The sequence below is a fragment of the Puma concolor genome, chromosome A2, assembly GCF_028749965.1.
Source record: "Puma concolor isolate L17-30 chromosome A2, mPumCon1.1.hap2, whole genome shotgun sequence".
NCBI lineage: Eukaryota > Metazoa > Chordata > Mammalia > Carnivora > Felidae > Puma > Puma concolor.
The window spans coordinates 43,551,553-43,579,268 of NC_141668.1; the positions used below are offsets into that span (position 1 = coordinate 43,551,553).

Genomic DNA, 27,716 nt, shown 5'->3' on the forward strand with positions numbered 1-27,716 from the left:
GTTCACCCATGAGGTAGCACATATCAGTATCCCATTCCTTCTTTATAACAAATAATATTTCATAGTGTGGATATAGCACATTTTGTTACCTGCCAGATGGTGGACATCTGGGTTCTTCCCACCTTTTGGATATTATGAATAATGCTGCTATGAACATTCATGGTCAAATTTGCGTGTGGACATATATTTTTAGTTCTCTTGGGGATACACCTAGGGGTGGAATTGCTGGGTCAAATGATAACTCTGCCACACTATTTCCCAAGTGAACGTACCATTTTACATTCCCATAGCAGTGTGTGAGGATTTTACTTTTTCCATTACCTCACTAACACTTGTTATTATCTGGTTTTTTTTTTTTTTTTTAATGTTTATTTATTTTTGAGAGAGAGGCACAGAGTGCGGGCAGGGGAGAGGCAGAGAGAGAGGGAGACCAAGAATCCAAAGCAGGCTCCAGGCTCTGAGCTGTCAGCACAGAGCCCGACACAGGGCTCAAACTCATGAACCATGAGATCATGACCTGAGCTGAAGTCGGACACTTAACCACCTGAGCCACCCAGGTGCCCCTCCTTATCTGGATTTTTAATAATCAACATCCTACTGTGTGAATTAGTATCTGGTTGTGGTTTTGATTTACATTCCCACAATGGCTCGTGATGTTGAACATCTTTTCCTGTGCTTATATATTTGTATATCTTCTTTGGACAAGTGTCTACTAAGATATTTTGCCCATTTTTTAAATTGGGTTGTCCTTTTATTATTAAATTGTAGGAGTTCTTTACATATTCTAGAAACAAGTCCCTTACCAGATACAGGGCAGGGGTCCAGAGACCTGGGCATGACCTTAGGACTTGGCGTGAGAAGGCAGGAAGGCAAGGCCCCTGCCCCCAGCCTGTACAGGAAGCACGAGGGTCCTACGCCCTGAAGCCCTGATCAGTGAACCCAACCTGGAACCCTGACCCCAGACTGCTGACCCTGGACTTCCCAGTAGGAGTGATCACCCACGGTTTGCGGAGCAAAGGCTCTCCCTCTGTGCCAAGACAGGCTGAGCTTCCAATTGCGAAGTTCGTGATCCTGGGGCCATCGCTTCTGGTTCACAAGGTCTGAAAAGCACACCAATTAGCTATGGGATGGAAACCAGCCAAAGAGTAATTTCCAGAAGATTCGGGCGTGGCCTGTTTGTGCTTCTGTTCCTCTCTCATCAGCTGGTGTTCTGCCGCAGAGGCACCGGTGTGGATTATCAGAATGGATGTGATGTTAACATTTTCCCATGTCAATAAGAAAGCTTCGAAAGTCGGATTTTTCATAGAGCAAAATGTTACATTCTCTGCTTATATCATCATTGACTTAGCCATTTCTCCCAGAAAGACTGGGATCCCTTTGGAGCCACACAGCACTAAGTTTCTAATGTATCTCTTTGGATAAAGATAAGTGTCACCAGCATCATTGATCAGAACTGTAGTCACACCCCATCTCCCCGAAAAAGACAATCCACAGATAATTCCCATCACTTATGGGTCAGTGGCTAGGACATGGCCAGGACTGTCCAGGGTGTGGCCTGGCCCTCAATTCTGGTTCTTGTATAAAAGCCACAAAGCCTGATAGAAAAAGAGAGTTCTGGAGCCACAGGAAAAGATGTGTTAAGATTCAACACTTTAAGTAGAACAATTTACTTTCAATGTCACTCCTGAAAGAAATCAAAGAGGAAATCCCCATCAGACACAAGCTGTTTATGTTTACTGGGAACCTGAGACATTTCCAGGTGAGCCCGCATGAATCCACCCAGGTGCCAGGGTCTGAATGAGTCAAACACTGGACACTCAATCTGAACAAAAGGGTAGACACGGGCGTGTAAATTCCCCAAAGCCTCCTGCATCCCCAAAGGTTTGATGGGACCTGTGACAGAACCTTCATGGTTAATGCCCATCACGTCCTGTCTCACCTCTTTGAGTGGCCTCTGCAGAGAGCTGCTCTGGTCATCCTTCCAGCCTCAGGACCAGGTGCCACTGCCAGGTGGCCCTCTCCTAACATTGTCTTTCCTCACGGACTCCCTTTGTCCCCATGTCCTTCACCAATGCGAGACCGTATCCTTGAGTGGGTGAGTGTCCCTATAAGAATGTATTGTGTGTTCACATGTATTCTAATCAAATAAATGGTACTGGGCTCCTTTTCTTGCGCGCCCCCCCGCCCCCCCGCCCAGTCTTTGTTGTTGTTCTGGGGGGGTGGGGTGGCTTGTTGTTCCGCGGGCCTCTATCCACTTGATGTCAAGAGAACCCAAGCGACCAGATGAAAAAGACACTTCAGCAGTTTTGTCTGGTGCTGAATTGCTGAGATTCATTTGCAAGCAAATGTTACCAAGTTCTGTCTGCATTTCATTCACAAGGAATTCTTCGCCTCGAGATGCAAATAATGTTAGGCTTTCCCCCTCTGGTTTATTACTACTAACTGGGAGGTATTTCAAATCAGAAATTTAGGACTCTTCCTTTGGATCCCACAACATGTGTGGGTGGGGGTGGGAGGTCACACTGCCCTGAAAAGGTCTAGGTCATGGTGACTCCCCCCACATGGGCAATGCTGTGGTCTCACCCCACAGCACATGGTCACTGGCCCCCTCCCCGCAATCTGGCAGGGCCCTGCCCAGTGGGAGGGGGGGTCTTCAGGGAAACTCCAACCCTCCCCACTGGGGCTGCCCAGGGCTCTCCACACAGGCTCCTCGGTCCCCACAGCCCTCTCCCCTCCCAGAGGCCAACTTACCGCTTGTTATTCCAGCCCCTGGGGGCTAACTGGCAGGCTCAGGCCACTGGGCCCTTTTCAAGCCTCCAAAATGGAACACATCCATTCTGCTTCTTTGTGCCATGACAGGCCATCAGCCTTAAAACTACAAAGGTTTTCTGGATGTAAAGGAGGTCAAGATCTTAAGAATAGTAAAGTTCTCTTCCTGGAAGGAGAAAAACACCGTTCCTCGTCTCCTAATCAGCCATAAGCCCACTTGGCCTCCATCCTCAAGGAAGAACAGAATGACTTAAATAAAACACCCACAAAACTAAGAAACCAGAACTTCACAATCTTTCAGCTAGCATCCTGCTACACTGATATTTATTAAGCACCTACTGTATCCTAGATGCTTTGCCAGGCACTTGATGGACGCAGTCTCGTTTTACCTTCACAAGGACGCTGCGAGGTACGGATGATGGTCTCCGTTCTCCACCCCAGGAATGTGAGACTTAAAAAAAAAAGTGGGGGGAGCTTGCTCAGGGTCAGGCACCTGCCTGATGTACGTGGTTGAGACGAGTGTAATTACTTTGGATTATTCCGGTATGTTCCGCCGGCCCCTCCCAGGGGATGTGTTCCAAACCTGGTTCTGCCAGAGCTCCAGAAGTTCATCCTGTCGTGTCTTGTACTGTGCTGGCCTCACCACCTTCCTGGGAATGAACAGCACCCTGCTCTTTCCGAAAACGTTGACAGAAGGTTCAGCCACGAGATAATCGGTCTCCTACCTCTTCCTCCTCTCACTTTCAGGGGGTCCTTTCTCTTTAGTGACAGAACCGCTAGTGAAGAGAAGGCCCAACAGTGGGTATCACAAATGGCCCCCCTAAGCGTGTGCGTGCACACACACACACACACACACACACACACACCACACAGAGTCCCAGATGCTGCAGATGCTATGAGGTCTTCCACTGGCCAGGTTTGACTTTAACTCTGGGTTCTCACTTCTTTCAAGGCCAAACTCATCTGTGGCTGTGCCATCATGGTCCCTTAGCTGTGTCACTTGCAGAAGCAGCATGCATCCCTCATCTGCCACGTGTTTCCATCTATGGGAAATTAATTCCAAAGGACAGACTTACGAATCCACTTGTAAAGAGGCAACGTTGGCAGACCGCTTCACCATGGGGGTGCCCCCTGTCTGTGGGCCAACAGCCTTGAACACAGGGAAAGTGCTGCACATCGACTGCCCCTTTTAGCACAAGAGTTCTGTGAAGCTGTCGGTCAGGGAGCAACTGCTCCAGTCTGACAGATGGGGAAACTGAGGCCCTTTTACTTCTTGAAATCCCAAACTGTTAACAGAGCCCCAGGAAGTCAGTGCCGCTGTGGCTGCGGAGGCCAGGACGGGTTACTCTGCAGAGGGAGCCCGATGTTGGGGCGGTGCCTCCCCATGCCCTCTGGGAGTTGTGTTCCCGGCTCTGTTGGGGGCGGGGGGGTCCTGGCACAGACTTCGCCCTCTCCTCTCACCTTCTTCAGAGAAATGGGCAGGGCACAGGCGGTGGGGGGGCAGACTGGCCTCCACCTACGGGCCCATTCCCATAACCAGGCCACCTGCTAGGCAACGTCTGAAACCAATTAACCCTGTGACGACCCTCTGTGTGCTGTCACAGCTCCAGGAGGAACACGCGAGTGTCTATCAAACCCTTTTTCCAGAGAGGTCAGCTCGTCCATGGAGGACATGGTGAGGTCACTAGGGACTCCTAATCCCAGCACCCCACTTCCCCCGCCTGGCCATGCTGATACTCCCAGGAGACCTCGGTCGGTGCCTGCCACTCCCCAGCCGTCAGGAAGCAGGTGCCCTATTGCCCTTGATCAGAGCCCCAAACGGCACACTGGGTGCTCGTCCTCCTCTGCAGGCTGGCCTCGACCCCAGCTTCTCCCTCTCCCAGTCTCCTCTCTCCTAAGCATTTCCACTGGGCGGCCCGCCTGCCCCACACCACACTGGATAGACAGCAAACTCCTGTGATGCAAACTTTTACCACCCACTCTCCCGGCCCTCCCTGGCCTGGCCTCGAGGGATGTGATGGTCAGGCCCCCGTGAGAGTAAGCGAGAAGCTGGGGGCAGAAGACCCACCTCCAGGCAGGCTGGGTGGGGCCATTTGAAGACACGAAGAAGTATAAGCCCTTGAGGACCAGCGTCTCCCACAGCCATCCATACAGTTCAAAGTAGAAACAACTTATAACCGTAAACAGCTACCACAAGCCAGGATTTGCTGGAATCTTGGTTTCCCATAATAAGTAATTTGATGTCCTTTTTTAAAATTTCAACTTTCAAGCTTTCCCCTCCCCAGTGTTTGGAAGCACAAGCAGAAGTTTGATGTGCCTGTTGGGCAATATATGCAGGGCTGGGGAGGGAGGGGAGGCAACGTGTGGGTCCCAGGGGAGTCTCCAGCCTCGGAGGAAAGAACAGGACTGGTGGAGACAGCCATGGGAGGGGGGGAGGGAGCTTGAGCTTTCATGGGGGCGGGGCATGGGAGGGGCTGTTGTTGGGGGTGGTGAAGGCCCAGGGAGGGGTGGGGGTGTGAGGTGGTCACAGTGACCCCTGCCATACCTCAGCAGGAGAGAGGGCCTCTGCAAAGCCACCAGAGCCTCCTTCCCATTGTGCTAACCTGAGCTTTGAGCCGGCCACAATGGGTTCCCCAACGGTTACTGTCACTCTCTGTCTCAGGGAAGCTTGGGGCCAGCATACTAAAGCCCAGAGCAGGCCCAGGCCAAGGTCAGATCCCCACAGGAAAGAAAAAAAAAAAAAAAAAGAAAAGAAAAGCCACTCACCAAATGGCACTCCAAGGGAGGTGTGAGGCCCTGAGAAGCACTTCACTACGGCTGCTGGCCTCTTGGAGGGAGGCTGCCCACACTGATCTTGCTCAAATCCTGCCCCTTCCATTTACATGACTTCAGGCTCCTGTTAAGTTCCTCCACTGCCCCTGGCCTCGGGGACGAAGAGAGGTAAACTCAAAGTTGTAGCCTTCAGTGACACAAATTACACTCACAATACTCTGCGGCCATCACCACTATTTTCAAGAAATTTCAACACTCCAAAGAGAAACTCTGTACCCATTAAGCAATAACTCTCCGGTGCCCCCACCCAGAACCTAGTAGCCTCTAGTCTAATTTCTGTCCCAATGAAGTTGCCCATTCTGGATAGTTCATATCAGTGGAATCATGCAACGTTTGTCTTTTTGTGTCTGGTGTCTGGCTTTTTTCACAGAGCATAATGTCCTCAAAGGTCATCCATTCGTGTTGTAGCATGTGTCCAAATTTTCTTTTTAAGGCTAGACAAATAGTCCACTGTGGTATATTCCACATTTGGTATATCCATGCGAGTGTCCCTGGAGGAGTCCACCTTTGGTTATTGTGGAGAGCGCTGCTGTAAACGTGGGTGTGCAAGTATCTGCTTGAAACTTGTTTTCACTTCTTTTGAGTATATGCCCAGAAGTGGAAGTCTTCTAGGTTATATGACTCAGAGCTGGGTCATGTAGTAATTCTATGTTTAACTTTTTGAGGAATGGCTACACCATTAATACTGTCTTTATCTTTGGTTGCTTGGTCTGTTCCAAGAGCCTAAGCTACTTTTGTAACATTCTTAACTCTTCCCTAAATAAATAAAAGTAACAGAAGGTCCTGAAGTATTTCCGAAACAAAATAAAACCCGGCTGTTGAGTGGTGGGGAATCCAGCGGAGGCCCGCACGCCGGGAGGCCCCTAGGAAAGCCACCTTCCGGCGCTGGTCCCAGCCTGCGTGGAGATGCTGCCCCCTTCTGTCCCAAGGGCCGCCGCGCGCCGCTGACGCTCGAATGGTGGCCCGTAGGAGCAAAGCAGGGTCTGTCCCCACAGATCCCAATCCCCTCTTGACCCCGAGAGATAGATGCCAGGAGGCACGGGGCTGGCCGCGCACGGAGAGTGGAGGCTCTGGGCGACTCGCGTGGGAGCCTGGGCCCGCGCAAGCGTTCACGGCAGCCAGGGGGCGCGGGGGAGCCCGCCTTGGCCGGCTCGCGCGAGTCAGACCTGGGGCCACCACCAGTGGCTGCTCTAATACCCCGAACCGCAACCCCAGCACCCCCTCCACCCCGCCTCCGACGGTGGCGGCGGGATTCAGGTCTCTCCTGGCAGCAAGCAGAAGTCCCAGCGCGGGGCTGGGGACACCTAGAGCAGAGGCTGGGCCCAGCGCAGCCTGGGGCGTGGGGAAGGGAGCCTGAGGGTTTTGGCCATTACTGGACCCTCAGAGGGGAACAAATGTTGGGCGCACCCAGTTGTCTGCAACTGTGGCCCTACGCTTCATCAGGCACCTCTCTCCTGGGCAGAGTGGGCACATTCACCCGTGTCCCCTAGCTGTCACACGCATGAGACCTAGTGCTCAAGAGAAGGTTGGATGGAATGAATGATTGAATGAATGGTGTATACTCCCATATGGTGTAGAGTGAAATAAACTGGGAGCCTAGACCCTGGACTCTGATGTCAACACTGCCACTGATTCTGTGCCATCAACCGTCAGGGTTTATTGGTGCCCAAGAGGTCCAGGCCCAGGAACGCTAAAGTGACCCCCTTTAAATTTATTTTAAGGAAAATGCGAGCACAACAACCAGAATTGGCTGGGCCATAATGCAAAATGCAGTGTATGTAAATATGAATACATAAATAATATATTGGAAGATAAGGTAGCAAAGAAGATATTTAAATGTTTTTAAGTTTTATTAAAAGCTCATTAAATTCCATCAAATTTTGATTATTGTACTGTTACCAGAAAGGAATCTCCTTGTTTCTAGAAAATACACACCTAAGGGGCGTGGAGCTGCAAATGAGTCAAAGATGGCTCAGAAAAACATTTTTTGTCAAAATTGTAAGTTAGAAGAAGAAAGTTCATGAAAACAGTTAATTGGCATTATTTACAATCTGTTAGGGGTACCGGTAGGAAGCCAGCCCTGGGGTGCAGGGAGGGTTGATGCTGGGATGTGGGCTTTGGGTGCATCCATAACGCATGGAGTAGAGGTAAACCTACATCCAGGACAGACTGCCAGGAGGGCGGGCGAAAGGTGCACTGTCATGAGGGCGAAGGTTCAGGGGCTGCCTGGGTGTGGGGAAGAAGGTTGTGCGCTAGGCAGAGCTCCGCAACCAACACGGGCAAAGCCCCAGATGGCCCAGAGCTGGGCTGTGGGGTGGGGGTGAGTTGAACTGATTCAAAGGTCCAGGTTGGCTGCGGAACTGGCCCCTTATGTACTTACAATCCCTAGGGGGCAACCGGTTTTCGAGGGAGCAGGGATGCTGTCTGGCTCACAGTGGTTCTCTCAGTGACCGTGTCTGCCAGTCATCATACTGGGCCTGTGGCAGTTCTTCCCTGAGGTTTTTCAAACTCTGAAGCAGGGGGAGAGATCCTGCTCTCTTCTCTGGTCAAGATGTAAGCCTGGGCTTAATGAAGGCTGTGCATTGGGACTGTGGGGACATCTGGTCTGAGTGAAGAGGGGCCAAGGAACAAACTTCTATAAGATGCCTTCCAGAAACCTTGAGAGAAGCTTAAGAACCGAAAGGCCACAGATTTGCTGGCTTTATTCATGTCAATACACAAGCCTGTAGAATCTTGTATATTTGGGCAAGAAGCTGTATACAGAAATGTTCACCGCAGCATTATTTGTAAAAGTTAAAAATCATCTGTTAACCAGAAAATAGATAAAATGTTGTGGCAGCAGCCTCCTTAGTATTCCAGCTCTTGTACAGCGGCCTCCCACGTTTAACAGGGCTGAGCTGCATAAACATATTGCAGAAATGACATTGTGTGACTTCCAAGGCTAGGTAATAAAAGGCATTGTGGCTTGAGCCTTGCTCTTTCTCAGTTCACTTGTTCTGGGAGAAAGCCAGCCACCATGTCACAAGGACATTCAAGCAGCCTCCTGGAGAGACCCACAGAGCAAAGGACTGAGGCCTCCTGACACCAGCTTGCCAATGATGTGAGTGAACGATCATGGAAGCGGGACTTCCAGCCCCAGTCAAGCCCTCAGAGGACTACAGCCCCAAGCCAACATCTTTAACGCCACTGCCTAGCTCGAACCAGCCTGCTAATTCCCGGCCTGCAGAAACGAAGATAACAAACATTATTACAGTTTGACTGTAGTTGTTACCAAGGTTAGGGGGCATTTGTTACTTTGCGTGTCACAAGGGCTAATACAAATGTTATATATTCATTCAGTGAAATTTTAGACTGCTTGGCTTTATTTTTTATTTTAAAGATTTTATTAGTTTTTAAAGTAATATCTATACCCACTCTGGGGCTCAGATTTACAACCCTGAGATCAAGAGCTGCACACACTATCAACTGAGCCAGCCAGGCCCCCCTAGTCTGCCTGTTTTTAATAAGGGGTTAAGTAGCCGCATCATCGAATTCTGCTGAGCTTTAACTGAGCATTGATGTGAACTTTACACATCTGGCACCTAGTAGGCACTTGATACGCTTGTTGTTGTACTCTTCTCTGGTTTTGTTTCCTTCCCTCGGCTTTCCAGCTGAATTTCCCCTCGTCTGACAAACAGGTATTCTCCCTAGTTGGAATGTGGTCACAATATTCTCATCTGGTAGGATGGGGTCCATTACCTCTCACGCAAATTGGAGAAAAAGCGCATCTTCTCTTCAGGACATGAAGTATAACGGGGCCGACCCCATCTGAATGCAGAGATCACAGAAGGCGAGCTTACCTCGGTGGCATCTACTCCATCTTTCAAGCACCTAAACAGGAGGGACGGGGTCTAATTAGGCACTAATGAAGTAGAACTTAGAGAAGATGCCAACCTGAGTTCCTGACACTTCTACCCAGCAACCCTAAGGTCTCAGGAGGATTTTATTTTGGTGTCTGGATGAAAGAACTATGTTCCTGAAATGTTAACTACAACTTTTTTTTTTTTTTTTAAAGTAACCACACTAAGCCATGCATTTATATAATCATATGAGACTTATCCCTAGGAATAAAATCGACAACTTCCTCCACTCCCACCAGACAAAACATACATTCCTTGACTTCTGAAAAGCAGGGGGGGAAGAGCTCACACTAACACCAACGGCTGTGCCAGGGCCCCCATCACATCACCCACCACTTGCCAAGTGGCTTAAATTACTGGCTTATCCAAAATACAGGGAACTTTTCTGTGCCTGCAAGTCTAGTGGAGCATATATTTAAATATGAAAGAGACCAGTGAAATTCAAAGACAATGGAATTAAGTGAGGAAAGAAAAGTTGCAAGCCCCTGCTAGACCAAGTTAGTTCCTCCACATTTTGGTGAGAACCAGCCCCATACCCATGGGGCTTCTGGGGTCTGTTACCTTGTAAATCTCCAGGGTGAACCGCTGCACCTTGCAACACACCTGAAAGCTAGGAAGCTAAGCAGGGCCCACTTGGAAGAGAGAACAAAAAAATAGACATTCGTTGGCAGTGTCTTGCCATCCCCCGCGTCAACTCTCCATCTTTACGCCAGGTCTTCACAGATCTGAAGTGTCACCCGCTGCCTCTCCCCATTCCAAAGGATTTCAGAAAGCCTGAATGGCTTTAGATTTCGGCAGGTCCACAAATACTGCACCTTAAACAGTGGTTCTGTGTGGTCAATGGGGTTTCAGGCTACCCTTGGAGAGCTTGGCACAGAACAAGGTCTCCTTTCACTTGACCCTCCTTTGCTAATACAAGGCTGTTTGGCTGGGCCCAGCACCCCATGGGGCAAATGTTCGGGCCAAGAATAGTCTTCATTCTTCCTGTGAAGCTTTGAAAGGCTTCTAAAGAACACAGGAAATTGTCAACCCATATTTTCTGTTGAAAACGGCTGACACTAAACTTTGAACATTCTATGGATTAATCCCAAATCATGGGAACCAATTTGCTTGAAAAGAAGCAATTTTTTCAGCAATGTCAGAGATGAGATACTCTGATAAACCATCCCAGCACTATTTGCAAAGAATGACATTATTTTAGAACTCCCATTACTGGCACTGTAAAAAACCCGTTCTTCACCAAAATTACCTTATTTCCATGGCATGCTTTATTGTTGAAACAATAAAGTTACTTAGTAACTCCAAAAGGCTGTGTCTACAAAGAAGCAAGTCTAGAGACCTATCAAGCACCACGCAAACTTACTGAAAATGTACCATCGCCTAAAACTGGGGAAAAACAATACTCTTTTGTCTGTCATGGCCCCAGCATCACCACTTCCAGCAACACCCAAGGATAATCTCTCAAGGTCCAGACACCTCACATGTGCAGTCACAGAATGTAATCTTCACTCTGAATCAGCAAGAGAGATATGGGCCCTAACTTATAGCTGCAGAAACAAATGTTGAGAAAGGAGAAGTAACATGCCCAATTCACAGAGATGGAATCTGAACACACAGGATTAGCGTGTTCAGTTTTCTAGCACAGACCTGGTGGTCGCACGGCAGAAGACTAAAGCAACGGAGGCCCTGACCTCATCACCAAGACTGCATCAAACTCCAGCTCTGCCACTTACCACTTGTCTCTAAGTCACTAAACATCTCCAAACCTGTTTCCACATCTGTAAAAGGGCGATACTGGTATCTATTAAGGGTTAAATGAAGATAATACACAAAAACTAACTTATCGTCTGAAATGTGGTAGTAAGTGTTCAATACGTGGATAGCTGTTATTACAAAGGGTAAGGAAGATATTCTGAATGAAATACACGGACTTTTGTTTACATTTGCAAGCTTTTTATTAGAAAGGACTTCAATTTACTGGAGTGGCAGACAGTAATTTTTCCTTTCACATCAAATAGGATAGCACAGCAGTCTTCACTAGGACACCCTCGGGGAGTCAACAAAAATTATTAACGATCTATATACTACCTAGATCAATGGCTTCCAAAGTGGAATGAGTAGAGAGTTCACGGGGGCTTGAGAAGGGTGCTAAACTCCCCCCTCCCCAATTTAAAATTTTGTTTCATAATTTCACAGTAACACAGCAGCACATGCACACAGTTGTAATTATGGATACATGCTCAAGAATATTTCAATAAGGAAACAGGATAAAGTTTGGAGACAGCGATCTTAGATGACTTGCTAAGTCAACATTCTGCTTTTGCTTCATTAAGCCATCTTACACTCTTTCCTCTTTTCTCACCTACTGTACATTGACCTCCACATTCCTTGGTCAGTTTCTCCCAAGAGGATAAAAGGCACAAAAGGTGGGAAGACTCAGAATGTGCAGGTGGTTCAGTGACACCAAACTAATGAGTCTGAGAGGCAGGAGCCTGTATCTCTTTAGCTTTCAAGAGTATAACCTGAGCTACATAGAAATAAGCCACGTGTCCAATCAATTATCAATTTCCCCCATTGTGAACTTGATAATGAGACAAGTAGACCTCATCCCACTAGGTGGCAGTAAAGCTCTACCATGCAGTGCCCAAAACAGTCACTGGGATTGGTGCTGACTTGGTCAATGCCGCACAATTAGATCGTGGTTACTTCAATTACATAATGCTTCTGGACAACAGAAACTAGGCATTGCCTGTTTTGCTGTTTACAAGCTGGGCTGTCCTCATGTCCTGAGTGTTACATGTATTGTGAATGATCATATAGCAGTTCTCAGAAATCCACAGGCCATATAGCAAAAATAGCCCTCAATATGCTTGAAAAGCCTGGAGTCAACAATCAAAAGATCCAGTAAGGTTGTACAGGTCCTGTATCAGATTCAGGTAAAATCCTTAGGTATGATATGGGTAAGATTTGTGCCAGTTTTTACGAGGGTAGTAGAATAAAGGTGATTTACAAACTTACAACAAGATACAGAATTTTTAAATGGTAACTATGAGAACCTGTTTCTAGAACTCTAGAATTAATACTTCACCAGTTAGGCAGGTGGTCTATACAAAGTTTTTCATTTTGCATCCTCCAAATTCAGTAGGTCGTTAACTCCTTAAAACCAAACCTTTCTGGTTATAGGTGTTAACCCAATCTCACTTAAGAACCAAAACAAACAAAATACTCCTGCATATTATATCTATAGTTATTCTGGAACACCTGATTCTAGTCTTAGAATAACAGGCAATTTATTTTTAAAAAGCCACTCACACCATGTAGGTTCTTCAACAGCAGAAGGCATTTTAGGATTAACAAAACTTTTCCAAGACAATTTTTAGTTAGTGACGGCCATCAAATAAGAATAAATCTTTATTGCGGTATTCCCAAATCATGTTTTTAATGCCTCATGAGATTTACTTTAAAAATAGTAACTCTCAGGGTGCCTGGGTGGCTCCGTCAGTTAAGCGTCCGACTTCGGCTCAGGTCATGATCTCACAATTTGTGAGTTTGAGCCCTGTGTCAGGCTCTGTGCTGACAGCTCAGAACCTGGAGCCTGTTTCAGATTCTGTACCTCCCTCTCTCTCTGCCCCTCCCCTGTTCGTGCTCGCTTGCTCTCTCTCTCAAAAATAAACATAAAAAAAAAAAAATAAATAACCCTGGGGTGAATTTACATATAAACTGAATATACTATAACATAAATAATCTTCCTAATATATGTTTTACATTTTAGATCTATTTTTTTTTGAAAAGCAATAAGGATCTTTTTAAGCATACGGACTTATTTAAATCCTTCAGCCTGTGAAACCAAAAATATTGGCTCGTAAGAATTAGCAGTTACTTCCTTCTGCTTGGATCATTAATTTTTAAAAGTAACAAACATGGTGCAACTTTTTAAGGTAATGAACTGGGTTGCATTAATTATATTTAATATACCATAAAGCATTATGTTAAAATCTACATCATTGATCTTTAAATTGCACCACCTTGTTTCCAGTTACAAAATTTCAGTTTCCAGGGACTTGAGAGTTCATCTAATGTGAATGAGTTGGGATTTGTTCTCAGAGGTATAAACATTAATGACAGTAATGAGTAGAGATAACTGTACATCTCATAAATTAGAAAAGCAATACATTAACCATATTCTAAATGAAATAAACATACAATAGAAAAGATGAGTTACAATTGTGGAGGAGACAAATTCAAGTTGAAGTTTCTTCCCAAACATATTCTATTCTTGTATATCAACTGTAGAATATTTAAGAGCCCACACTCTATTACATCACAACATTGTTTATTATGTGAATTTTTTACAATACAAACAAAAAAAAATACAGAAATGCAATATATGAATACAGCTAAATGCAGAATGGTGACTTTTTTTTTCTTTTCAGGAGGCCATGATTCCCATTTCTAGTAAAATAAAGAGACTGCACATAGGTAGAAACAGGTTGGTCGTTAGCTTCACAATTTTGCCTAGAAATGATCTATAAATGCATTTTTCCCCTGCTACTTACCATAAAGTGTAAAAAGGGAATTAAAGGAAAGTTTCCTTGTTGGTTCCTACCATATGAAAGATGCTATATTCTATTTTAGCAGGGCCAATATATGGAAAATACCTAAATAAAATGTTATTACAAAAATGAAGCAGTAATGAGATTCTGGCTAAAGAGGGTACTAAATGAGGATAACATATATTTAAAGAATCCAAAACAAACAAATAAACAAAAAAAGGTTGTTATAAAAAAGCTCTAGGTGCATTGTAAGCATATAGGATTTTTTTCCATGTGTATTTTTAAACAATGGAAGTGTCAAAAAATAGGGTCAACTGTGTTAGACTAAATTACATTATTGTATATGCTGCACTGAATGGAACCTCTGTATTATAATTATCATAGAGAAGCACAGTTTGCATCATATTATGGCAATTTATCCTCAATGAAAACCTTCCAGAGTCCTTTTATTTTGGAATATCTTGTAAACAGTCAAACCACCAGAACATGATTGTACAACAGTAAAATGTTTTCTTGCATTAAATTGAAGACATCTGTTTGATAAAAAAAAAAAAAAAAAGAAAGAAAGAAAGAAAAAAAAAGAACAAGAAAAGAAAATGTAGGAAAGGTACTTAGAGCTGTTAGTTTCTAAGTACACAACACCCTAGACAATTCAAGGCATCTTAATCTCCATCAAGAACAAAAAAATAATAATAATTTTTGTCATGCTGTTAAATCCATCATTAAGGATAAAACTGGTGCAAATTGGTCAAACGGATCCAACAAACACTGATGTCCAAGCTGGCATATTGGCAACTAATACGTAACTGGTGGTCAATAGAGGGTTTAAAAGATCTTCCCTTTCTTCTTGTTCTTTTCCAAGGTTCTAAATGATTCAAGGAAAATAATCAAAATGAGTGGCCATGTTATAAACATTAACGATAACATAAGATGGTAGCAATGGCTAACCCAATTACAACTGTTAGATGTTCAAACACTACTTTTTTTTAGCTTAAAAAATTATCAGATTTAGAAGTGAATGATGACAATACAAATCTGTAACAGACAATCAAATTTTGACCAAATTTCAGGATAAACACTAAAAATAGGACAGAAATCCAGTTTTAATGTAGGAGAACAATTCTTCCCAAATAAGAGTGCAAACTGAAAAAGATCAACTGACATCAAAGAGGGTACCTTCTCTTCTACTGCTATTTGCATTCTCAATTACATTTGCTTTTACAAATAGATTTTCCTTTTCACTGGGGAAAAAATTAAAAGAAGGAAAGCATTATAGAACAAATGTCTAACCTTGAAAATATTTAGCAGTGAGGGTAAATTGTAGAATTCTTATAGGGATATAACTTTTCAGTTTTAAATGGGACTAACAAGGAAAAGAACAAAACCAAGGTACAACTATTACTAAGTTTTATGTAAATTAAGAACAAGTAATTGATCAGTTGTATTTGGAATTACATATCCAGTATTTTACCTTCAGAACTTAATCCTAAAGAAATAACACAATTAAAACATAGCCCTAAATTGTATAAAAGATTTTTGCAGCAGTGTTTTCTATGCTTGCTGACGATCGGACACAACTATTATGTCCAACAATTGAGGGGAGGAGGTAAGAAATTGATTATGGTGAGTCAAGTGGGGAGAATGTGATGAAGCTACCAAGTTATAATTATGAAGACAGTTAAGTAATGGAAAATGCTTGTAATGAAAAGAAATACTGTTAGAGTAGACAGATTGCATCCATCTATGTAAAAATATTCACCCATGAAAATAATTGTGGTTGTGTGATAATGGGTAATATCTTTTAAAATGTTAATATTGTTAAAATAAACAAGACAATAATTCCTTGAAACATTAATATACACATTTCTTGGGAATCTGATATTAATTACCTGGAAGAGTTCTGTTGTTCTAAAATACGTTGTTGGGCTTCCCAGTTTGCTTTCTCATCTTCAAACTGACGACGTTTTTCCTCTAATTCTTTGTGCTGTGCTTCCAAGTTCTTTTTCATTTGCTCATGGCGCCTTTGGAGCTAAATCAAAGCACGATATATAAAATAAAACTATTTAAGAAATCAGGAACAGAAGTAGGTTTCACCCAAGCATTCTAATGTTAAAATTATGAGCACTGAGTGCTTGTGCTATAAATTCAGAGTACCACCTGGAAAGCACTGTCTAGGTTTTCTTCTCCTATAGGAGGCCAGTGACCCAAGAGAATAATCTTGGGAAATAGGAAAAAAAAGTACAAAAAGTTTACAGTTGTGTTGCACTTTACAATGGACATATCCTAGCTTATAACCTCATTTTTCATTATTCATAAGTATGTAGAAGCAAGGCAAATAAGACATCACTGTCCCCATTGTATAAATGAGTAAACAGCTGCAGAGTTTAAGTCCCTTACCCAAAATCATTAGCCAGAAAAATAGAAGAATGAGGATTTGAACTGCCTCCTAATTCTAAGCTCAGAAAGCTGAGACAAATGGAATGAAAGCAGGTATACATAAAGACTTAAATTTAGAGCTCCAAGATCATAGGAAGCTCCCCCAATTCTTATAAAGGAGTGGTTTCTCAAATACTAATTTTCATATAAATCACCAGGAGTGCTCTGTTAAAAAATATTGAACCCTGGACCTCACCAAAACATACTGAATTAGAATCTTTCAGTGTTAAGATTAGAAATCTGCATTTTCAACAAGCCCCAGAGATTCCAATGCAGGTGGTTTTCCTACATTGAAAATCAATGCTTTATAAGAATGCTGACTAAGTAGAAACACTCACGCAAAGTAACTGCAGAAACAGAGAGCTCACCTAATGGATCACTAAATAATGTCAGTTATGCACTAGTCAGTCTATTTCTGAAGAAAATAGTCATTAATAAAAAAAAAAAAATCAGATTAAATCTAAATACACTTAATACCCCAAAAATATTCAAAATCTTCAGATGTCTAGGAATCATGTTCTACTAATGATCATATTACATCAGTGAGTTAACATCTTGAATTTGGATTATAATGAAATTTTGCATATAATTTATTTTCTCAATTATTCTGTAAACCCACAGAGAGGGACTTCAAATTTACTCCTACTACAAATATTTCATGCAATTCCTAAAAAATAAAACCATCTAAGATAAATTTAAGCCAACATGAGTCAAATATGCTATGATCATCTTCCTGATCATAGCAAACAAGGTACTAAGAAAATATCAGAAAATAGAAATGCAGGAAAATGCCTTTAGTTATAGAAAAAATGCAAGCGAATCAGAAACACACAATTCACAATAGTTACCTCTGAGAAGGAGAAAAGGTGCTACCATAGGCACACAAGGGCCTCAAATGAACTAATGAAGTCTTAGTTTTTAAGCTGGGTAGTTAAGTTCACGGGTGTTCATGATTTTTGATGTGTAAATTTCTATTGTATGTAAGTATCTTCTGTGTTAGTTGCACGTAGGTTAAGAAGTACAGGTTACAATCCCTCTCAAGAAACCCTTGGGGTTATATGTCTTCCAAACTTCTGAATACTTCAGACCTTAGAATGGCAACACTACTTAGAAATATATACATACTACATTTGCAAAACACATCCTGGGTTGTCTAGGGTAGCACCTATAATCAAACACATTACTATTTTTTTGCAGTAAATTTTATAAATATTCACATCAAGTGGAATAAAACTATTAGTTCTATGTCTGGTTTTGCAGTTTTCAGAGCTTGTCAGGATTTAAGATTTGAAACTATGGATACATGACTGTGGATTTATCTAGTGAATAAGAGCAAACTTAAAGAATTAAGTGAGTTCAAATAATGGCTTACAACTATACATGCAGCACTGGCCAAGTTAATTTATCCTTCCTCTCATGAAAATAAAAGGAAGATGGACAATAGTATCTACTCCATAGGTTTATGGTGTGGATTTAATGACATAACACAAGAAGGGTGCTTAGTAGTGCGCCTGATGCACTGTGCTGCTGGACATTAGCAGCTATGCCTAAACAAACACTTTTAGCACTAATGAACTTGAAAAAAAAAAAAAAACCTATTAAGGTTAAATAGGTTCCTTCACCCATATATTTATATACTTAACATGGCTTACAGTATTAGGGGAAACTTGGCCAGATTTCTTTACAGGTTCTTTCATGCTAAGAAAGATTTCAGACTTCAAAGAGCAGTTAAGTTTTTCAAAACTGTTTTCACCATTTACAGAAATCATAAAAACTCTTTAAAGGTTCTTTGGCTATAGTTTCATAATTATTTCTTACAACATTTACTCTTAGGAGGAAGCTCTAAAATATGTCTATAGTAAATGTACATTCAACTACTTTTAGATTTTCAAAGAAATCTTAAGTTTGGAGGTAATGCAGACTCTTGATTATTCCTGTTTTTATTCCCCTTCTGTTATGGACTTTTCCAGATTACTCACTAATTAACAAAAGGGTACAAACTCTTAGATTTAATTTAATCTCCAAAACGTCATCTTAATAACAGGTGCCAGGGCTGCTATTCCTGCAGTCTTCTGAGAACTCAAACAAGAAGGAACTATTCTGTATCTCTGCTGAATTAAGCCTATAACAAATATAACAACAGTCACAGTTGCTTTTTTCTTTTTTAAAGTTTGTTTATTTATTTTGAGAGACGGGGAGAGAGAGAGAGAGAGAGAGAGAGAGAGAGAGAGAGAGAGAGAGAGAGAAAGAGAGAGAAAGAGAGAGAAAGAATCCCAAGCAGGCTCCATGCTCAGAGCAGAGGCCAACCCGGAGTTTGATCTCATGACACTGAGACCATGACCTGAGACAAAATCAAGAGTTGGACACTTAACCAGGTGCCCCTGTCTTGTTTTGTTTTGTTTGTTTTTAAGTAAGAAATTACATGTAAAGCCCAGTAATTTAAGAGAAATTTAATGTGGAATAAAAACATTTCTTTAAAATTTTTCAGTATTTTACTCACTGCATGCATTCTATTTAGTGCATTAAAATACTTTGTTAGATATTTAGTCAAAGAGGGTTTCAGTATTTTATGCAGTAATTACAAAGGCAGTGAGATCAACCATAAGGATGTAACAGAATAGATCTGAATCCCCTTTGAATTTATTTAGATACAAATATTATTAGTGGAGCCACATATAAACATAGGGATCTCACTGAATTTTAACATTAAAGGTCACTTAAAAAAATATTTCATGTTAATATCTATCACACCAACTACTTACTTGATAGAGTCTCATGTTAGTGCTTTTCCCCTCCATCTTTCACTTCTTGAAGGAAATGTAAGGGAATGTCTTCAAGGTCTTTTTGATTAATAAAAACTAAATGCATGCCTCAACATCTATAGAGGGATTCCACGGTAAATAAGCTTGTTGGGATGCTTTGTCACTACTCTACCAATTTTGTAACACTAGCAATTACTCTGACACTATATTACAAATAAGCCCATTTCATTTACAGGAATATCACATTCCTTCATTTTCTCTCCTTTGGCTGTTTGTTTTATCCTGGCATGCCCTTAGTTCAGTTACGGTTCTCTCTCTCTTTTTCTCTCTCTCATTCATATGCAAGTAACTCTGGTGGTTGTTGATGATGATGATGATGAGGATGATGATGATTATTCTAATACTAGTTTTTATTCTTACATCCACCCAAAACTCTGATCTTTACTTTTCTTACACTGAATATAAGGAATAGCTTATAATTCCACTTCTCATAATTTGCTCATTAAAACTCGTAATTCATTATAATTATTCTATTATGTCTTCCTACCAAGTATATGTGTTCAAATACTAACATATCAAAACATACATTATTATAAACAAAGTACTTGCTTTTATTTCTCCATTTTATTACACTAGGGCAGTGACCCTAAATTTTTTTTAATGTTATTTATTTTTGAGAGGGAGAGTAAGTGACCACAGTGGGGGAGGGGCAGAGAGAGAGAGAGAGAGAGAGAGAGAGACAGAGAGAGAGGGAGACACAGAATCTGAAGCAGGCTCCAGGCTCCGAGCTGTCAGCACAGAGCCTGATGTGGGGTTCAAACCCACGAACCTTGAGATCATGACCTGAGCCGAAGTCGGACGCTTAACCGACTGAGCCACCCAGGCGCACCAAGCTTCTTTATATTTTTAATTTAATATTTATTTTCTTTTTGAGAGAGAGAGAGAGAGAGAGAGAGCGCGAGAGCGAGCAAGCACAAGTGGGGGAGGGGCAGAGAGAGAGGGAGAGACAGAATCCAAAACAGGCTCCAGGCTCCGAGCTGTCAGCACAGAGCCCAACGTGGGGCTCGAACGCACGAATCTTGAGATCATGACCTAGGCCGAAGTTGGACGCTCAACTGACTGAGCCACTCAGGCGCCACATTAGGGCATTATATTAAATTTTTAAAAATATGTGTAGAGGGGCGCCTGGGTGGCGCAGTCGGTTAAGCGTCCGACTTCAGCCAGGTCACGATCTCACGGTCCGTGAGTTTGAGCCCCGCGTCAGGCTCTGGGCTGATGGCTCAGAGCCTGGAGCCTGTTTCCGATTCTGTGTCTCCCTCTCTCTCTGCCCCTCCCCCGTTCATGCTCTGTCTCTCTCTGTCCCATAAATAAAAAAAAAAAAAAAAAAAAAAAACGTTGAAAAAATATGTGTAGAGAGGTTTTATTATCTAGACTATTGAAGACCTTTGTTATTTTAAAAAGAAATACTGTGTCCGTAACAGGGGACAACGTTAGGCTCTACCTCAGCTTCCGAATCCTTCAGTTTTTGAACTTTTTCTTTGACCTTCATCTCAAACACCTGCTCCATCTCCATCTCCATCTTCTTCATCTTAGCTACATGCTCCCTTCTTTCTTCTTCCATTTGTGCAAGAGGGCTCCTGTTGTGAACATTAAGGATAATCATCAGAAGTCTGAAAATGAGAAGTATGATACAAAACTCTGACACGGCGATGAAAACAAATGAGATGCTGTCATCACTAAATTCTGTTTTTTGAAAATAAGCTTGAAAATGATTTTTCAATTATTCTGAACACCATCTTAGATGACACAGATCGCAGATTTGAAGTTTTGTGTATAAATGCATTAAAAATTCTTTAGAAGCTTCAAAAGTTGTATTTCTAATCTAGAATTTCCTTCCAGTTTTATATTTAAACTGGAATCTCTAGTGCACAATTATTATGAAAAGAGACATGAATAACAAACTGTTAGCAGGAGGTTTCTCTAAAGCTAGTTAGTGCATACCAATCTAAAGATGACACATAAAATAAACTGTAGAAGGAAAATGGAAAGGAAACATTCCTAAATTATACTCACAGCATGGAAAATGAGAAGAAAATTATTTAATTTTGTACTTTAAACAAAATTTTATTTTTTGTATTTTTTATTTTTTTACATTTTATTTATTTTTGAGAGAGAGAGAGAGACAGAGACAGAGCACAAGTAGGAGAGAGGCAGAGAGAGAGGGAGACACAGAATCTGAAGCAGGCTCCAGGCTCTGTGCTGTCAGCACAGAGCCTGACACGGGGCTTGAACTCAAGAACCATGAGATCGTGACCTGAGCCGAAGTCAGACACTTAACTGACTGAGCCATCCAGGCACCCCTCAACAAAATTTTAATGCGAAAAAAGGAACTGAGCTAATGAAGTTAATATACATAGCCTATTTGTAGTTCTAAAAATTTCTAAGTGTTATAATCTCTTCTTCTAAGACAATTACTGACATTATAATTGTAAGTTAATTAACACCAATTCAGACTTATTTTAGTAACTGAATTGACATGCTGGAAATGACTACTAGTCAATACCTAGAACATTTTTCATTTCTAGGCCATTTATGGTAATTTCACTGATTATGAAAATTCATTCTACCTATTTTAGTGTCTAAAGTTTCTGTCTTACTTTAAAAGATGTACTGGTGATAAAAAACACACATACACATGAGAAAGAATCAGAAGCAAATAAATATCCTAGTAATTTTTTTTTGAAATGCCAGAAAACAGACACAAACATAGTTGAATGGAAGTATTTCAGTCTTCTAACATTAAGGTCCACAGGCTCAATTCTCTACACAATTTTGTTCAAAATTTTCATGTTGGAAAATACTGCAGATGAGCTTTATATAATGGCTAGCATACTTACAGACACAAGGGAACATAAAATTATCAGTAACTTACTATAGTCCCAGGGAGGAAAGAAACATGTACTCTGTGGCTTTGAGGATCTCTGAAAACTATTCAATACACTAGAACAACCTAAAGAGGCAGGCCTTCTTCTGACTTTGTTGATAAAACTTGTTTACTTTGCCTCCACATAAACAGGCTTTGACCACTGAATTGCATATTTAAATTGGTGAATTTTATGTCAGTAAAACAGTTTAAAAAATTAAATCATGGCTTATAAACAAAAACAAAATCAGGCCTTGGATTTCACCCATAACCTCTAGGGTTAGTCACTTTAATCCTGATGTGAGACACCCTGATTATGGTAGATTTCTCTCCTAATGAGGCTGAGTATTTTTCCAGTACTCCTCTTCCCCCTATCAAGGAGAAGGACAAAAGAGCCTGATGGAATATATTCAACAAGAGCAACAGGTCAGAACACTGGCTATGGATTTTTCTTAGCAAAAAGGGAGGACAAAGCCATGAAGCACTGCTGTGATCAAGATGATCTGTTTTTGCAATTAGTGTAATCTAGAATAAAATGCTAACTGAAGGATAGTTCTTCACCAAAAGTAAACTTACAAACCTGCAGTATATTTTAGCAATTAAACAATTAATCAGAAGTTCTGAAAATGAAACTAAACCAAACATTAACTTAGAACAAAAACCTGCATTCAAAAAGTGAGGTCAAGTGAACAAAATTGTTAAAAAATTTTTTAATGTTTATTTTCGAGAGCGAGAGAGAGCGTGAGCGCATGAGTAGGGGAAGGGCAGAGAGAGTGGGGACAGAGGATCCAAGGCGGGCTCTGCACTGTCAGCACAGAGACCGATGCAGGGCTCAAACCCATAAGCCTTGAGAGAACATCCTGAGCCGTAATCAGATGCTTAACCGCCTGAGCCTCTGAAATAAATTTTTAAATGTAAATATCATTATTTCATTAAAAGTTAAGGCCCTCCTTGATAATATAGTTCTCATATGTATGGCAGGTGTTTTGGTACAGGGGCTTCCAATCTCTTGAGCAGAGTGGCAATGAATCCCCTGAAATGACACACTAAACGTGTGTGTCCATGCAAGCATTTTTCCGGTGAGGGGGTCCAAAGCTTTTGTTAGATTTTGAGTCTACAAACCTCACTTATTCCATCTCCCAGAACATTTTTAGCCTCTAGAAGAGAAATAATCTAATAACTATTTTTTTAATTGACAGGTTTAACTGAATATGTATGTTTAAGCAACTGAGACTATCCAACAATATTGGCGTAATCTGAAAACATAGTTCAAAACTGTATAGTAAATAAATTAGAAACTCAGACTGATTTTAAAATTAAATATATATTCCTCCTTATAATAAAGTGCTCATTTAATTTTATCCTTGGGAGGAAAAAAGCAATTCATGTAAATTCAAAGAACTCATGGTATAATTTGCACATGAAAAGGTTACCAGCTAACCAAAAGTAACCACTGTTATTTTGATTTTTATTTAGATAACTCTAGGGGGAAAGACTATATTTTGAAGTTTTCTTTTAAATTCTAAATTTATTAAAAACCTTTACATCTTAAAAGAAAAAAACTTACATGCCTTCAACTGTGTCATATCTAAAAGAAAAACGGAGACTTAAAACACTTAGAGTAAACCACACTAAAAGCAACAATTAAAGGCAAATTCAGAGACGTCACAATTAAGTAATTTAAAGTATGTGCCCTAAAACAAAAGTTTATGGCAAAATTTGTTAAAGCTAGTTAATTTCTTTCCCAAAATTCTGTTAATTACTATACCAAATCATTATGAAAATAAGCATGCTGTGCAATTATCTTGACAGCCCGCTCAAATTTTTAAACCTATTTAAATATATGTACTTCCAAAAAAGGAAATATTTACAATATTCGTATCTGAGATACTTTAAGTTTTTCAGCCTTGTAAAAATACTTGGCTTCTGATCAAATGAACTGATATTCCAGTATTATAAAAAAATGGTTATACATATCTAAAATAAATTTTTTTAAGCCTCTCATCAGTAAAAATGATCTTTCAAATCTTAAATTAGCACCACATTTGTAGTCACCTTTATGAAAGTGATATTTAGGAAACTGTAATACAATATTGTGCTTACAATGTAGGAAACACAGGAAGAAGGATCATTTTTCATCACATTATTTTTTTCCAAATAAAACTTTTTAACTAGAGGATCAGAAAAACCATTTAAATTGTATCATAGCCTAACTGCTTTAAAAAAAAAAATTTTTTTTTTAATGTTTATTTATTTTTGAGAGAGAAAGACACAGGGTGCCAGTGGAGGAGGGGCAGAGAGAGAGGGAGACACAGAATCCGAAGCAAGCTCCAGGCTCTGAGCTGTCAGCACAGAGCCCCACGTGGAGCTCGAATCACAAACCCTGAGATCATAACCTGGGCCAAAGTTGGATGGTTAACTGACTGAGCCACCCAGGCGCCCCAGCCTAACTGCTTTTTAATGGGAAATTGTTCTTTACACACATAGACATGCTAAAGCTTATTCACTTAAACTTGTCAGAGAAATTTAAAGGGACTCAGCCAAAGAAATGAAAGGGCCAGGTAAAAGTTTTTTTAAAAAGGAAAAAAAAACGGGGCGCCTGGGTGGCGCAGTCGGTTGAGCATCCGACTTCAGCCAGGTCACGATCTCCCGGTCCGTGAGTTCGAGCCCCGCGTCGGGCTCTGGGCTGATGGCTCAGAGCCTGGAGCCTGTTTCTGATTCTGTGTCTCCCTCTCTCTCTGCCCCTCCCCCATTCATGCTCTGTCTCTCTCTGTCCCAAAAAAAATAAATAAACGTTAAAAAAAAAATTTAAAAAAAAATAAATAAATAAAAAGGAAAAAAAAAAGTCTATAACATAACCTGAGTATCATGCTAAATCTCCAAAGATATAACACAGCTCCTCCTAGGGATCTCTTTAAAGGTTTATGGTTCCTGAAAGCCACCAGATGATTCACTCCTTCATGTGACCAACGAAAAATGACAGCAAGGACCACACAAGGCTGACCTAGTAAGGTTTTACTGTGGTGGTGTTACATGACCCACATTTTGAGTGTAAGAGAAAACAAACACATTTCATTTAAATTATGTGTGGTCTTTCCTGAAGAACACATTAAACAAATACATTCACATACTTTTTCATCAATGGTTAGTAGGCCACTGTGGAAACAGACATGTAGCAATTTTCATACAAAAATTTTCAAAGGAATTCCATTTACATGGATTTCAAAGAGCAATAAAAATTTCCAAAATTTTTGGGAAACAATAGTTACCAACATTTTATTTTGCCAAGTGAGAGCATTATAACCAAATGTAAACAAAACAATATTCTACTACTATTATATTTTCATGAAAGGACGTCTGAACAAAGGGTAAAGGATACAACTGAATAAATTTAAGTCTTTGGAAAAACTTTGGGAAACTTCAGAAAACTGTCTTTATTTCTCTTTCAATGAAAACTCTGTCATGTACTAAGGGCGCTCTAAAAATCAGCCTTTGAAAATATGTATTTTTAGTCCTTTCTAGGAATTTGGTCATCCATAAAGTTTTCCCAAGCTTACAGATGGAGAAGGCTACAGAAAACAGAAAAATACTGTATGGGAAAGAGGAACAGGGTATGCCCAACTTGAAGCAAGGTATCAATCAATGATAGACAACAGTTCATGAGAGCTACCAATCAAATGTGGTTTTAAGTAAAACATACAAAAGAAGATCAAGGAAGGAATAACTTTAAGAAGCACGTTTAGCAAAAACAAAACAAAACAAAACAAATAAAACCTTCCTCTTACTGGGGATCACCTTTCTTTCTTTAAGAGATCTGCCATCTGGATATGGCTAATTCTTCTCTCTTTTCTTTTACAACCCCTTGTTCAATCTTCTTTGATCTGGAACTTGACCTCCCTCTCTGTTCCTTCAAATTGCCTACCACCCTCCACTCTCCAGTCAGGGGTGAACAAGATACACTCGCCCTGAGGATTTAAGAAGTACTAAAAATAAATGACTTGGTATTTTCTTTGCCAGATACAGGCAATACCTGAATAGCTGCTAGGAATAGTTCCCACTTTTCCAGACTTTGACCTTGAGACAAAATAGCATTTGATGAGATAAACTCAGCTACTTTTCAGATTTTAACCACATAATCTAAATCTTGGTTTCTTCCCAGTTTTACTGAGACATAATTGACATATAATACTGTATAAATTTAAGATGTACAATGTGATATTTAAATCTTATTTTACATCCTTCCAAAATATAATCATTCTAGGACCACTAACCTAACAAAAAGGCATATTTTCAGCTACACAAACCAAATATTTGACCACTGTTTAGTACATTCTACAGTCCATCCAAAACTGCCTCAGAAAATTAAATATGAGATTATTTTACTACTAAATCTTAAAAAGATAGCTTTTATTCTAAAACTAAAGTGTGATTAGCACTTTGTAGAGTATACATTGCCATAGAAAGGTCAATATAATTATTAAAAAATCTTTGTTTTTGAGAGAGCGCACATGCACACATAAATGGGGGAAGAGCAGAGAGGGGGGGAACAGAGGATCAGAAGCCAGCTCTGCGCTGACAGCACAGAGCCCAATGCAGTGCTCAAACTCACAAACCATGAGATCATGACCTGAGCCAGACGCTTAACCGACTGAGCCACCCAGGCACCCCTATAACTAAATTTTTAATAGACTTGTACATGTATAAATATTTTATGAGGGCAGTGGAAAATACACAGGTCCATTAGCAATCAGCAGATAAATAAATGACCTTATTATCAATTTTATTTCTTTCTCAAATTGCCTGCAGATGCTATTTACAGACTATGCAAAGTGATAAAATGACAGCTCTCTGTTTTTAAGAACCAAAGAGATTGTCCAGTTCAATGGTCTTTAAACTAGGTTCTCCGTTCATATGAAGTCTTCCAAAGGTTACTTGAGCCTCTGCAGTTTTAAGAGAATCAATTTCCAGATCCTCAACTTCCATAAAGTCTTGCCTAAAGTGATCTGCCTGAAAATTTCCAAATTACAAATTTTCAAGTTACCGATAGCTCACTTTACAGAAGACCTATTCCCTCTTAACCAGCCCTTAAGCTGAAGTACACTGTCCTAGGTATATCTGGAGGTGTAAAACCCTCCAGGTGACAAGAGAAGTCTTCTTCAGTGATTAATCAAAGTATTATAACAAAATTCCATACAGTGTATCTCCCAGTATTAAGCATGCTTCGAACAAGCTAACTGTGATGTTAGCTGTTAGTAATGCAGTATTTGGGTCCATGCTGGGATGCTGAGTTCAGATACATAATGAAGGGAGGTGGTTAGAAAAGTGGCAATTTTTAATTACTCTGACTCTTCCACTCCAAACTCCCCACAACCTCAACCTCTCCCTGCCAGTATTATCAAAGGATGCACTGCTATGGAGGGAAGAGTCCCTTGAAAGCAATACAACTAGAACATCACTAAGAAGCCTAAACTCACATTTGCTTATATCACATTTAAAATTTTTAATGTTTTATTTTATTTTTCAGAGAGAGAGAGAGAGCAGG

General features: G+C 41.0%; 1 protein-coding gene and 1 long non-coding RNA gene across 4 annotated transcripts in view; both read right to left on the reverse strand.

The window, feature by feature from the left end:
• Window positions 1–3,055: 3,055 nt before the first annotated feature.
• Window positions 3,056–6,303, reverse strand: LOC147583128 (uncharacterized). Its single transcript, XR_015245649.1, has 3 exons — window positions 5,536–6,303; window positions 3,353–3,545; window positions 3,056–3,220 (listed from the first exon to the last, which is right to left on the reverse strand). It is a non-coding gene; the product is annotated as an uncharacterized LOC147583128 (long non-coding RNA).
• A 7,513-nt stretch (window positions 6,304–13,816) lies between these two features.
• Window positions 13,817–27,716, reverse strand: part of SEPTIN7 (septin 7) — a 118,326-nt gene continuing 104,426 nt past the window's right edge. For all 3 annotated transcript variants that reach the window (XM_086692666.1, XM_025929527.2, XM_086692661.1), the window contains exons 11-13: window positions 20,753–20,888; window positions 15,943–16,082; window positions 13,817–14,918 (exon numbers count right to left, since the gene is read on the reverse strand). In XM_086692666.1, coding sequence (XP_086548792.1) covers window positions 14,879–14,918; window positions 15,943–16,082; window positions 20,753–20,888 — 316 coding nt within the window. In that variant the 3' untranslated portion in view covers window positions 13,817–14,878. The remainder of the gene's footprint in view (window positions 14,919–15,942; window positions 16,083–20,752; window positions 20,889–27,716) is intronic.